The 14,366-nt window shown below is 47.9% G+C and overlaps 1 protein-coding gene across 1 annotated transcript in view; it reads left to right on the top strand.

Moving 5' to 3' along the window:
* The first annotated feature begins 3,661 nt into the window (after positions 1–3,661).
* LOC129327998 (zinc finger protein 160-like) overlaps positions 3,662–14,366 on the top strand; it is a 32,455-nt gene continuing 21,750 nt past the window's right edge. The window contains 5 exon segments of the mRNA XM_054976738.1: positions 3,662–3,778; positions 5,346–5,431; positions 6,886–6,944; positions 8,632–8,700; positions 9,845–10,330. Of these exon segments, the coding sequence (XP_054832713.1) occupies positions 3,662–3,778; positions 5,346–5,431; positions 6,886–6,944; positions 8,632–8,700; positions 9,845–10,330 (817 nt within the window).

The following is a 14,366-nucleotide window of genomic DNA, read 5'->3' as shown; positions in this document are numbered from 1 at the left end:
TTTATGGACTCATGTAATTGCTCCTTTTTAAATAATCCATGCAGCAATTATGGATGGTTGATTTTTTTCTAATATTGAGGATGTTGAATAATGATGTAATAAAAGCTTCGAATGGAAGCAGAGGTTCTGTAGTAGTATTTACTTGTGTCCTATACCCCTTAATGATACTGAAACTGTTACTGAGGTGTTCCTCTGGCTGTTAGTTAAATGATCTGATATAGGAAAGGTTAGGGCTTCTTAAAATGTCTGGATTAAGCCTGGTCAGAAGTATTCAGAGGAGCCTGTTCTAAAACTACCGCCCTACTCCCTCTGTTAAAATGCCCTCTTAAGCCATTCCATTTGATACCTTCTTTGGAACGAGAGAATTGTGGGACCCTTTCTGAGGCCCTTCTACCAAGTGGGAGACACCGAGTGCTATACCCTATTGGCTATCAATAGAATTCTTAATACTGTTTTTGTAAATCAACTTTCTTCTTGTTCACTTTAAAATAAATCCTCTTGGGCCTTATCCTGGTGATTGTTCCAGGCTTGAGGGAGTTTATACTCAGGCCCAGGTCCGGTCCCTTCAAACCCACTTTATATTTTTCTTTTTTATTTTCCCGTGGGTGCGGTGGGGTGGGTGGAAAATGAAAACTTTGGCAGGACTCAGGAGGGGGGAAAACCCTGTGCAAAAGGTAATGACTGCAAGATCCCCCATATATCCATCAGTGCTATTGATTCAGTAACTAGGGAACCCCTTGCTGCTTTCTGTAACCCTGTAGCTTGCCATTTGTTCAATATTTAACAGTAACCAGAATACTGAATGAGTGGTTCTGCCCCATGCAGAAAGAGTGGCAGTAATACTAGATGAAGAAGAGGAAAAGTTACCATCTTTTTTTTTGGCAAACAGTAGGTAAAATCTTTATACAAGCAGAATCTACAGTTCTCCCAGATAGGGACCTGGAGGGGCTTCCATCGTTCTCATGTCATCATTTTTATCCTCACAACTGACTCAGGAGGTGTGACTGGCCCAAGGTCATTGAGCCAGTTTCCATTGCAGGAGTGGGATTTGAACCTTGATCCTAGTCAGACACTCCAACCACTCTCCCCAACTGGCTCTACTTGCTCAGGGAGGTTCTTAACTACCTTTGTTTTGGTTGTTGGTTGTTGTGGGTTTTCCGGGCTGTATTGCCGTGGTCTTGGCATTGTAGTTTCTGATGTTTCGCCAGCAGCTGTGGCTGGCATCTTCAGAGGTGTAGCACCAAAAGACAGAGATCTCTCAGTGTCACAGTGTGGAAAAGATGTTGGCAGGTCATTTGTATCTACTCAGGAGGGGTAGGGTTGAGCTGAGGCATCCTGTAAGAGTTTCCCAGGGTGTGGAATGCTAATGGCGGGAGGCTTCACTGTGTCCTGAGGAGGTTCTTTTGCATATGGATTGGAGCTTGATGTGCTAATCTTCTCTGCAGGGCTATTGTCGAGTATAGAGTGTTTTGTTAGCCTGGTGTTTTTCAGAACTGGAAACCATGCTCTGTTCATTCTTAAGGTTTCTTCTTTCCTGTTGAAGTTTTGCTTATGCTTGTGAATTTCAATGGCTTCCCTGTGCAGTCTGACAAAGTAGTTGGAACTGTTGTCCAGTATTTTGGTGTCCTGGAATAAGATACTGTGCCCTGTTTGTGTTAGGCTATGTTCAGCCACTGCTGATTTTTCAGGTTGTCCAAGTCTGCAGTGTCTTTCATGTTCTTTTATTCTTGTCTGGATGCTACGCTTTGTGGTCCCGATGTAAACTTGTCCACAGCTGCAGGGTATACGGTATACTCCTGCAGAGGTGAGGGGGTCTCTACTGTCTTTTGCTGATCGTAGCATCTGTTGTATTTTTCGGGTGGGTCTGAATACTGCTTGAAGGTTATGCTTTTTCATAAGCTTTCACAATGGAGAAAAATCAAAAAGAGTCCAGTAGCACCTTTAAGACTAACCAATTTTATTGTAGCATAAGCTTTCGAGAATCAAGTTCTCTTCGTCAGATGCCTGATCAAAACTGGGCAGATACAGAAGAGGAGGGGAGAAGAGAGAGAGAGAGGAAAGAAGGGGACATATATCACAAGGGGACAGAATGCAATTAGCGTGGAGGCAGTCAAAACATTCCTTTGCTTGGAAATGTAAACATCTCCTTTTGGTGTGCAGTCAGTTTGCCGTATTAGTTTGTAGCAGTGAAAGTATCCAATTCCTATGTAGTATAAGCCTTCGATAACCACAGCTCTCCCTGCCAGCTGCATCTGACAAAGAGAACTGTGGTCCCCGAAAGCCCACACCAGGCGTCACTGGGCTCCCCCAGATCACGCCTCTGTAAAGAGAATCTGTTACCTGTGATAATGTGATAACCATTCATAGTCTCTATTCAGTCCCAGCTTGACAGAGTCAAATTTGCATATGAATTCCAATTCAGCAGCCTCCCGTTGGATTTTGTTTTTGAAAGGTTTCTGTTGAACCACAGCGACCTTTACGTCTTTGGTGGAATGTCCTGGTAGATTGAAGTGTTCTCCCACTGGTTTTTGGACGTTTCCATTTCTAATGTCAGATTTGTGTCCATTTATTCTTTTGCGTAGAGGTTGGCTGGTTTGTCCAATGTACAGAGCAGAAGGACATTGTTGGCACATGAGGGCATATATCAGATTGGAGGATGAGCAGCTGTAAGAGCCAGAGACAGTGTAGTTGACGCCATTGGGTCCTGTAATTGTATTCCCTGGGTAGATATAGGGGCAGAGCTGGCATCTGGGTCTGTTGCAGGGCCTGGTACCTGTGCTGGTGACTCTGCTGGCCGATTCATGATTGTAAGTGAGAAGTCGTTTAAGATTGGGGGGCTGTCTGTAGGCAAGGAAAGGTCTTCCACCCAGGACTTCTGAGAGAGAGAAACAAATCAACAGGGCCAGACTAGTACCCAGAAACAGCCTGCTCCAGAACAAACCTAAAGGAACTAACAACAGAACACCCCTGGTTGTCACCTATAGTTCCCAGCTCAAACCCATCCAACGTATCATCAGTGAGCTACAACCCATCCTGGAAAATGATACCTCTCTCTCAGAAGTGGTTCAACAGAAACCTTTCAAAAACAAAATCCAACAAGGCCTGATCATATGAAATCATCAACCATAATAGGGTGCCATGAACCTTTCTCAGGATCGTTACAACAGCTGATTGCAAATAATTGATTGCAAATACTGGTAATTGGCTATGAAGAAGAAGTGCCGAAACGAGTAGAAGATAAAGCTGGCAGGCTCCTTGCCAATCTCCTGGCCAGTCTTCGGATTAATCATTCCAGCCACCATTCAGATTGTGATATCATTGGAGTTTGATTTGAACTTGGTATTTACTGAAGGTTTGCCTACCTGGATTGGACGTTGTATTGTGATAGAACATATGGACGATTGATGAGACTGTCCTGACATATGTATTTATTAGATTCATTGTAAAATTATTGTATACATATTTCTGACTGTATCAAAACAGAGTTTAATTTACACCGTGTAGTGTTTTCTTGGGTTCTGAGGCTTTATGCCTCTGGTCGATGTCTGGGTTTAGGTAGGCCTGAAGGGCTGGAACGCCTTCGCCTCCCTCTCTGGCCCAGTAGCAGTGCTTGACATGCAAAACTGGGGAGTCCTCCTCACCCCTGCAATTCTTCCCCATGATGCCTCCGGACTCTTGCCAGGAGGTCTTAATTCCTATGGCCAAAGAGCCCAGATTCTCCACGCTGGCACCTTGGGACTTTGTCAGTCCCCTAAGGAACCTGCAGCCGGATCGGCAGGTGATGAGGCTGAAGTAAAATATATTTACACAGGGGGACCAGAGAAATCCTCTCAGGAAGCTCCCTTAGGGACCTCGAGGGCTAAATGGAGCCTCCACTTCTCTCTGTAGGAGAAATGGATCAAGGACAAAATATGAGCCCCGAGTTTTAAGAACTTTTTCATGTTTCCTTTCTCAGCCCCCCTCGAGCAGGTTCCCTGGAAAGGCGGCATAGACATTTCCCAGATAAATGAAATGGAGGCTTCCTTCGCGCCCAGGCTGGAGCCTGCTGAAAGGGACCCACGGAGCTGAATCAGACACCCCCTCCCTGCCATCGCCCCTCCCCAGGCCCAGGTGTGTGATGGGGGGGCAGCCCCAGGCCCCTTTCCCTCGAGGGCTGCAGCAGGGCAGGGAGCGGCTCCCCCTTCGGACTCTCCCCTGAACTCCCGGGCTAACCCCCCCCCCCAAGGTGCACAGGGGACCCCCCTCCCCTCCCCTCGCCCCCCGCACCGGGCCGGCGGCGCCTTTGTCAAGAGGAGAAGCCGCGGGAGCGCGCAGCAGCCGGGCCACACCGCTCTGCCGCCCCGTCCCCGGCCTCCGAGGGGGGCAAAGCAGGGCAAGGCATGGGTGGGGGCAGTCAACTCGGGGGTTAAAGCGAGAGAGTCCGGACTCCTAGACGGGCAGCGGGGTGGGGTGGGGGTGGGGGGTTGGTGAGGTCACTTCCTCCCTCCCGGCCATGTGGCCCCGGTTCTTCCCGCGGCTGCCTCTGCTCCCTCCCGGACGCGTTTCGTGAGTTGCAATCGTATTTGGGGGAGGGAGAGATGAGACCGGGGGGGGGGGGGATCTTAGTGTGTTCCCTAAAGACAGTAGTAGGTTCGGGGTCTGCTACTTTGCAAAGTCTCTCTCTCAGTCCTAGTAACAGCGTACAGCAATTTGGGTCATGCCTGCGGGGCTGGTTTTTTCTGAGCTGGGATGATTTCCCTTCCCAACTGGTATCTCCCACATGCTACCCTGAGTCAGGCCGGCCATCCCATCACCGCATGGCACCTCCTCCTAGTTCTGTGGGGCAGGCCTAGGGTTGCCAGGGCCAGGCGGGAAAATTCCTGGAGATTTGGGGAGTGGAGCCTGGAAAAGGTGGGGGTTGGGGAGGGGCCTCAGAATGGAATAATACCATAGAGTCTACCCTCCAAAGCAACCATTTTCTCCAGGGGAACTGATCTTTGTCACCTGGAGATCAGTTGTAATTCCGGGAGATCTCCAGCTACCCACTGGAGGCTGGCAACCCTAGGCAGGCTGGAGGGTCGTGTTTTCCCAGAGAGGGATGGATTGGTGTGGCTTCCAGCAGGGCCAGGCACTCAGCGCCCAGGAAAGGATGTGGTGCGATTGGGAGGAGGAAAGGGGGCCAGAACAGGCGGGGAGGGTGAAAAGGATGGCTGGGTGTGGGGAGAGATACCGGGCCAAAGACTCTGGTCTGAGATCTTGAATTCTACCCCGGATCAAATCCAGAGGGTGCTTCACTGTAGGGACTGGCATAGAAATTTCCGTGCCCCAAAAGCGTTTCTCTTCATCTTTCTTTTTTCCCCTCCCAGGTAGCAGGAGGAAGACCCCCTTGGCTGCTTCTCTCTTGTCTCCTCCATGTGGTGAAGGGGAAAGACCAGCCATGCAGCCAGCTCAGGTAAGGGGGGGGGTGTGCACAGCAGATGTGAGGAAGGGGTTCCTTCTCTGCTGCAAGGCTCAGCGGATCGGGTTCCTTCCTCTCCGTTCTGGTGCCCCAAGATTATGAGGCTGCCCACGTGGAGGGTGGAAAATTGACACAGCCTGTGTCAAGTTAGATGTTCAGAGAAGAAAAAAATACTGTGTTACAAGCGTCCCCTGGAAAAGGATTTGCTCCTCTTCACGGCCATGTGTGGCCTCTCCCCCAATTGGATGCTGGCCCCCTGCAGGTAAGGAGAGCCCCCCTGGCCTTCAGATGCCCCCAGGGAACGGTGGGGAGGGGAAGAGACAAATGTCCCTGTGGGGTCTTCTCCCCTCCTCTTTGTTCCACTTTGCTTTTGCCACCCCTGATTTTGCTTATGATTTATTTTTTAAATAATTTAATAATATTTCCCCAGTTTTTTAAATAACATCCCTCCTTTTGCTCTGATCAGGGACCCAAAGCAGCTTTTCATTCAGTTCTCCTCACCACCTCTTAACCCTCCCAACAACAGTCTTGTGAGGTAGGTTAGGCTGAAAAAAAGTGAAGAGCCCAATGTCCCTGGAGAAGCATCCATGACAGAGACGGGATTCGAACTCAGTCCTCCCAGATCCTAGTCCTTCACTCTAACCACTATGTCACACCAGCCATTGCAATTTTCTTAATTACGCACTGCCTTTCCAGAGAGATAAAAGAACTCTCTTCTCCTCCTTCTAGCGTCTGGTGTCCTTCGAAGAGGTGGCTGTGCATTTCTCCAAGGGGGAGTGGAGCCTGCTGAGCCCAGCGCAGAGAGCCCTGTACAAGGAAGTCATGCTGGAGAATTTTGGGAACGTGGCCTCTCTGGGTGAGGGTCCCTTTCCCCTGGGCTGCCTCCTTTTGGCTGTGAGGCTGTGAAGGGTGACTGTAAGAAACTCCTTATTAAGGGAGGACGTGGTCACGCGGACCACCCTGGGCCCAGTCTGCCCTGGGCCCAGTGGTTGGTCAGTGATCCTTTCTCTGGTGTGGGAGGGGTTGTGAAGGAGGAGCCTCCCCCCCATTGGGCATCCCTGTGCCTGGACCACGAAAGAGGGCATCAGAAGAGGTGCCAAATGAGCCTGGATATGGAGAAGGCAGGAGGGCCTAAGCAGGGGGCTTCCCCACAGTCTGGGCCTTGTCTTACCAAGGCAGAGATGTGGCTCTGGAAGGAGCTGTGCTGGCTTCTCTGGCACTGCCTTAGTTCTCAGCTGGTGTTTCCATCTTGTCTTGGCAGGGAGGAGGCTCAGAACTGCCCGTGCCAGATACAGCCCCATACCACCCTGCCCCTATTTCTTGTCTGTTGTGTAGGAATCCCGGCTTGGAATTGCTCCATTTATGAGCACACAGAAGAGTCACAGTTTTGTCTTTCCTTTTTTCCTCATAAAAGGACCTGAGGTTGCCAAACCTGACCTCATTTCCAGGCTGGAAGGAGAAGAAGAGCCGTTTCTCCTGATCTCGGGGGCAGAAGAGGGATTGGCAGGTAGCTGCTTCGATCTGCTGTGGGGCTATGCGACGCCTGCACTTCCTCCCAGGGGCTGGTGGATTTCTGTGGCCTTGTTTCTCCTCTCAGATGGAGCCTCTCCTCCAAAGAGCTTGACTGGGTTGTGAATGTTGAAACGGTGCTTGTAGGGCTTGAACATATGAAAACAAGCGATACCCTTTGGCAGTCCCTTTAATTGGAGGGGGCAGGCCTTGGTCCTGGAATGTTGGGCCTGCAAAGCAAAGCATCTACGTTTCCTCAGAGAATACCGAAAGCAGCCCCAGACTGGTCTTATAGGAACGCATTGTAGCTCCTCTCCCAGTTGCAGAGGGGAGGAAGGTCATTTCACCTCTGGCGGGGGGGACTGAGGGGAGAAGACCCTGCCGGTCCTTGTTTTGCCCCAGGAATGAGCACCTGTCCTGCAGGCCTTGGTCTCACGTTGCTGGACCTCAACAACCCTCGTAGGCCTCTGAGAGGTTTACATTTGGGTTTTCTGAGACAGGCCCTCTTTAATGGCAGAAGAGTTCCCCTTTATGGACAGAATTCTTAAAAAGTCATCTCAGGAACCATCCGAAGAAGACAGCGGCGGCCTCAGTGGGAGGGATCCCGGAGGAGATAGGAAGCTCCAGGCCAGCTCCTCTTCGGAGAGTGGGGAGGGACCCCCCCAGGCCATGGAGTCCAACTTCTTGCAGTCTGCAGGAATCCAACATCCCACCCCGTCCCCTGCAGGACAAAGAATCCTTTCCATTTTCATTATTTCTGTGTTTTCACTATTTTAGATCAAAGCTCGCCTTGCTTTGCTCATTGAGACCTACAGAGTAAGTCTCCGAGGATCCTTTTTTGTACCTCCTCTCAGAGGAGACCATGGCCGGCTGGTAACATGCAAGGTCAAGTGCAAACAGCTGTTTATCTATCAACAACCCCCCCCCCCATTTCACAGCCATAAGGAGCAAAAGGGGTTTTTGGAGGGGGGGGAACCTTCCCGCACCAGACCTTTTTTTCGCAGGTGTCCAGAGATGCTACATGTTTTTAAGGCATTCCATGTTGCCTTTGTTCCTGTCAAACTACCTTGTTTACAGCGGGGAGAAAGAGGAAAAGCAGTATTTGCATTCACACATGTCCTCTTGTTGGGGAACCTTTCAACGCAATCCTAAACAGAGTTAGTCCAGTCTAAGCCTTTTGAAATCAATGAACTTAGATTGCCGTAACTCTGTTTAAGATTGCAGTTTGTTCATCAGTTTTCATTTTTACTCTTTTTATTCCTGCATTGCTGAAGAAAGTTGTTCCTGATGCCTGATTTTGTTCCTTAATACCTCATGGGTTCTAGATGGAGAGAACTTCCTGTTTTCTTTAATTATGTGTTTTATAGATTACAGGAAAGGTTTTGATTGTGTGGAAGATGAAAAGCTATGGAGAGTCTTAAAAGAAATGGGGGTGTCACAACATCGGGTTGTTTTGATGCACTTCCTGTACTCTGGGCAAAAGGCTGCTGTTAGGGCAGAATGTGGGGGAAGAGAAGGGTTCCCCATTGGCAAAGGTGTCAGACAAGGATGCCCATTATCTTCCTACCTGTCCAACCTGGATGTAGAGCACATCACTAGATTATGAAGGGGATGCTGTTCTCCATCAGATGAGCTCTTTCTTAAGGGACTGTTCCCCTTGTTGAATGGTCTGCCTGCTCATCCAGTCTGCGTGGACATTGGCTATACTTTTGATGTGTTCAATTCTGACCAAGGCTGGATGACCTTCCTCCCAGGTAAGTATCTTCGTCACCTCCTTGTGTCACTATTATTAATATAGGCTGAGCATTTCCAGTGTGTGGCTAATGTTTTGTTTTCCGTATTTGTTGACAGGGTCTTGTTAAGGGTTGTGGTCTTAACATTACTAGACCACCAGGTGGAGTTTGCCTCTCTCCTCCCCTTCTCTTAGGCCACTGGGGTTTGCTCTCTGCTCTCACGAGAATTCGAATTGCAGACTGTCAGCTGGCAAAGCAGGGGAGGTCTGGTGCTCAGCCACGATGTTGCCTCAATCATCCAGTCAGTGGACAGAGCCACTAGGTGGACACCAGTCAGCTCTGCGTACCCTATGCCAGCAGCCCTGCCACCACCACAACCCCGCCTGGCTGCCCACCCATGGCAGCAAGGACAGCCCAGAGATCTGTGTTGGAGCAAGCTCCCTAATTCCCTCCCATTATTGGGGGTGGCAGCAGGGGCAGACCCTCTTTGCCTTCTCTTGCTTCTTGCCTCCCCATAACCCAGTAAGGGGCTCAGAGGACAGGGCCCCTCGGAAGCCAAAAACACTGTAGCCAGCCTGAGTCCGTGAAGAGGCATTTCCAACGCAGCAGCTGCTCCATTGCAAGGAGAAAGCAGGAGGTTTTCTGTGGTGGCAGAGAACAGAGAATGCCGATTCCAGGAAAATCATTTTTTCTCTAAAAGGACATACTATGCAGTTCCTCACAAAAAGAGAACATATAGCTGAACAGCATAAGATGTCTTCGGCAGCTGTTCAAACCTTCTATTTTATGTTAAACTACCACTAGCTGGCTGTCTCTGAGTGAGTGGCTTTGTTCTCCCAAAAAGCCCCCCAAACCACTCAGCCTCTAAATTCACCAAGGCAGGAAAGAAGAAACTTAAAATAGCAGGGTCATGTTGAGCTCGAGGGAAGGGGTGGAGGGCAGTCTCCATTGTCTGTTCTTTGTGGTTTTTTGTCCTCTTGACTGCTTGGAATTCAGAAGGAATGGAGAAAGCGAGAGGGAGAACTAGATACAGACTGTGTGATCTTAACCCCTGAGCATTCCCAGAGTGCAAACACAACCATCACAAAGCAAAGGAGAAATCTCTGACATGGATGAGTTTTATATCTGTGCTATCCTCACACCAGGTTTCTCTTTCTTTCTGCAGGAGGCTTGTGGAGGTCAGCAAATGAAACATCTGAGCATCCAGCGATGGATAAAGGGGATATATATTCAGATGCGAAAGGGAAGGTCGAAAATTCTGATACCCTGCGGAAGGAGGGGAGAAAACATCCATCTAAAGGAAGGAATCATTCTGGTCTTTTGCGAGGTGAAAATGAACTTGAAATCCCATTACTTGAAAAAATGTACCTAGAAGGCAATCGAAATGAGGGCACAGCAAGTGGGGAAAATTTTTCTGAAAACTCAGATGTTAGCATGTATTGGAAAACATATAAGAGAAAGAAAAAATATAAATGGCTGCAGCGTGGAAAAATCTTCAGGCAGAGTGGACACCTTAATTCCCAGCAAAGAATTAACACAGGGGAGAAACCATATAAATGCCTGGAGTGCGGAAAAGGGTTCAGTGGGAGTGGAGCCCTTAATTCCCATCGAAGAATGCACACAGGCGAGAAGCCGTTTAAATGCCTGGAGTGTGGGAAGAGCTTCAGTCAGAGTGGACACCTTAATTCCCACCAAAGAATTCATACAGGGGAGAAACCTTATAAATGCCTGGAGTGTGGGAAGAGCTTCAGTCAGAGTGGATGCCTTAATTCCCACCAAAGAATTCACACAGGGGAGAAACCTTATAAATGCATGGAGTGTGGGAAAAGCTTCAGAAGTAATGGATACCTTAATTCCCATCGAAGAATTCATACAGGGGAGAAACCTTATAAATGCCTGGAGTGTGGGAAGAGCTTCAGTCAGAGTGGATGCCTTAATTCCCACCAAAGAATTCACACAGGGGAGAAACCTTATAAATGCATGGAGTGTGGAAAAAGCTTCAGAAGTAATGGATACCTTAATTCCCATCGAAGAATTCATACAGGGGAGAAACCTTATAAATGCTTGGAGTGTGGGAAAAGCTTCAGTGGGAGGAGAAACCTTGCTCACCATCAAAGAATTCATACAGGAGAGAAACCATATAAATGCTTGGAATGTGGGGAAAGCTTCAGAAGTAATGGAGACCTTAATTCCCACCAAAGAATTCATACAGGGGAGAAACCTTATAAATGCATGGAGTGTGGGAAAAGCTTCAGAAGTAATGGATACCTTAATTCACATCGAAGAATTCATACAGGGGAGAAACCTTATAAATGCCTGGAGTGTGGAAAAAGCTTCAGTCAGAGGGAAAACCTTACTCGCCATCAAAGAATTCATACAGTGGAGAAACCATATAAATGCTTGGAATGTGGGGAAAGCTTCAGATGTAATGGATACCTTTATTCCCACCAAAGAATTCATTCAGGGGAGAAACCTTATAAATGCATGGAGTGTGGGAAAAGCTTTGGTCGGAGGGAAACCCTTACTCGCCATCAAAGAACTCATACAGGAGAGAAACCATATAAATGCCTGGAGTGTGGGAAAAGCTTTGGTCGGAGGGAAACCCTTACTCGCCATCAAAGAATTCATACAGGAGAGAAACCATATAAATGCCTGGAGTGTGGGAAAAGATTCAGGATTAATGGACACCTTAATTCCCATCAAAGAATTCACACAGGGGAGAAACCTTGTAAATGCTTGGAGTGTGGGAAAAGCTTCAGTTTGAGGGGAAATCTTACTTGTCATCAAAGAACTCATACAGGGGAGAAACCTTATAAATGCCTAGACTGCGGAAAAGGTTTCAGTGGCAGTGGAGCCCTTAATTCCCATCAAAAAAATGCACACTGGAGAGAAGCCCTATAACTGCCTGGAGTGTGGGGAAAGCTACAGTCAGAGTGGACACCTTAATTCCCACCAAAGAGTTCACACAGGGGAGAAACCGTATAAATGTTTGGAGTGTGGGAAAGCCTTCGGTTGGAGGGGAAGCCTTACTTACCATCAAAGAATTCATACAGGGGAGAAACCATACACCTACCTGGAAAGTGGCAAAGCTTTCAGTAATATCTATTCAGTATCTATTGTTGAGAAATGATTTGCAAATATGGGAAAGGGATTTGATTGGGGCTTGTTTGTAGGTGGGGTTTCTTGGTTGTGATCTGCTCATCTTCTGGGATAAGAAACTTCTTTGGACTCCTGTATGGAATTGATCTTTTTAAAATAATCTCTGTAGCAATGATGGATAGTGTGATTTTCTGTTGATTTTTTTCCAATATTGAGAGTGTTGAATAATGATGTTGTAATAAAAGCTTAGAATGGAAGCAGATGTTTTGTAATAGCATTTATTGGTGTCCTGTACCTGTTAATGGTCCTAAAACCATTCCGGAGGTTTTCCTCTGGCCCTTATTTAAATGATCCAGTACTGGAAAGGTTAGGGCTTCTTAAGAGCACGCTGATGTCTGAATCAGGCCTGGCCAGAGCTACCCAGAAGAGCCTGTTGTAAAACTACAACCCGACTGCCTCTGTTAAAATGCCCATTCAACACCTTCTGTGGGATGAGACAATTGTGGGAGCCGTTCTGGGGCCCTTCCACCGAGTGGGAGCCACAAGAGAGCAGGCCTCTGTCCAGGCAGCTGTTCACCTCAGCCCTGCAGCAGAGCATATGGAGAGGGCTGGTCCTGGAGAGAAAGGGGAACCCTGGATCTGCCCTTGAAGTTAGAGGCCCTGGAGCTGAGCCTGATACCTAATCAAAGGGCTTGTGGCATTCCCTAGTCTACCAGCTGCGTTTTCTCACTTCAAGGGCAGGTGGAGTTGGAGTGCGTTAAAGTGGGCTAGCCACAGGGTTATCATGGCATAATTCTGCCCTCCATTTTATCTTCACAACAACCCTGTGAGGTAGGTTAGCCTGACAGTATTGCTGGCCCTACATCCCTCACCAAGCTTCCACAGCAGAGTGGCGGTCTCAACATGGATTTCCCAGATTTTAGTCCATCTTTCCAAAGCTAAACCCCACTGGTTCTCAGCTGTTGATGTTTATCTCAAGATGTGTATTTCTAAATAAACTTTATTCTTGTTCACTATTAAAAAATAAACCCTCTTGTGTCCATCGGTTTTATCCTAGTGATTGTTCCAGGCTTGGGTGAATTTGCACTCAGGCCCAGATCCGATCCATTCAAACAGGAGACAGGATACTGTTGAATCTTTCTCCCACCCCTTGCAGCAAGAAATCCAAGCTCTCTTGATTCAAAGTTTGTTTTATTGAGAGTAGAAGTTCAGAAAGTATCTATTTCCATAGATTATCCAGAGGCGAAGGCAAGCTCTAGCTGTACACAGAACTCTTGTTGAGAATGACGTATTCAGTGCTTGCTACAGTATATCATAACCCTTCCCAACATCCCCCACCCTCGGTGTCTGCCCAGCTGGTACCCTCGGTGGGAGAGAAGGAAGGAGCTGTCCCAAGGCCGTTGTGGTGAGCTACTTCAGATAAGGCTGTCTCAGGAACCAGGATGCTTCTGCTAACCTAAACACACAGAGGAAAAATACAGAATGCGCAGTATGGAAGGACTGTGGGTCACATATCTGACACTTCACATTTTCTTGTTGTTTTTGCACTGGTTGGTAAAAAATGAAAACTGGCAGGACACAGGAGGAAAAAAATGCAGTGCATTCGTTGATGGCTGCAAGACACACACCCACACACACACCAGATATCCATCACAGCTTTTCATTCAGCAACTAGGGCCTGGCACCCTCACCGCTTTCTGTGACCCTGTCCTGTGCAGTGCTTGCAGTATTTATCCTTCAGTAGGGGGCTGAATGAGTTGGTTCAGCCCCCTGCTGAAAGACTGAAGGAGCGGCAGTAATACCAGATGAAGCAAGAGGAAGGGTGGCCATCTTTTCTTTTTTTGGCAAATAGGTAAAATCTCCTTTATAACTATATCAGCAGAATCTATAATTTTCCCAGATGGGGACCTGGAGGGGCTTCCATCGTTCTCATGTCATCCTTTTTATCCCCACAGCTGACTCAGAGGATGTGAGTGGCCCAAGGCCATTGAGCCAGTTTCCATTGCAGGGGTGGGATTCGAACCTTGATCCTAGTCAGACCCTCTAACCACTCTCCCCAACTGGCTCTGCTTGCGCACGGAGGTTCTTAACTATCTTTGTTTCCCACCTTTTGTGTCTGGGCTGCCTGTGTTTTTCTATCCTCTTGTGAGTAAACCTTTGCTCCCATTGCAAATATCACAAGGGTGTTCCGTGGCTAATCTGTCCCAATTCTCTTCATTTCTGGCCTTGTAGATCCCTTCATTACTTTGAATCTGGGGCCAGTTTTGAGATGGGGGGAGCCCAAGGTCTGGCAAAAGAAGTGCAACTTTATAATTAGGCATGCAAAAAGAGAATCTGCGCTTGTTAAAAGCATGAAGATGAACAATAAACGAATCTTTAAATATATACGTAGGATGAAACCAGCCAGAGAAGTCCGTGGGCATTTGGTTGATCAAGGAATAAAAGGATTGCTAAAGGAAGAGGGTGAGAGGGTAGAGAAGCTCAATGAATTCTTTGCATTTTTGTTCACTGTGTTGGATATATACGCACATGCCACAGCCACAATTTTCAGGAAGGGAGTCTGAAGAACTGAGTCAAAATGAGGCCAT

The sequence above is a fragment of the Eublepharis macularius genome, chromosome 4, assembly GCF_028583425.1.
Source record: "Eublepharis macularius isolate TG4126 chromosome 4, MPM_Emac_v1.0, whole genome shotgun sequence".
Classification (NCBI taxonomy): domain Eukaryota; kingdom Metazoa; phylum Chordata; class Lepidosauria; order Squamata; family Eublepharidae; genus Eublepharis; species Eublepharis macularius.
This window is presented reverse-complemented; position numbering and strand designations above follow the sequence as displayed.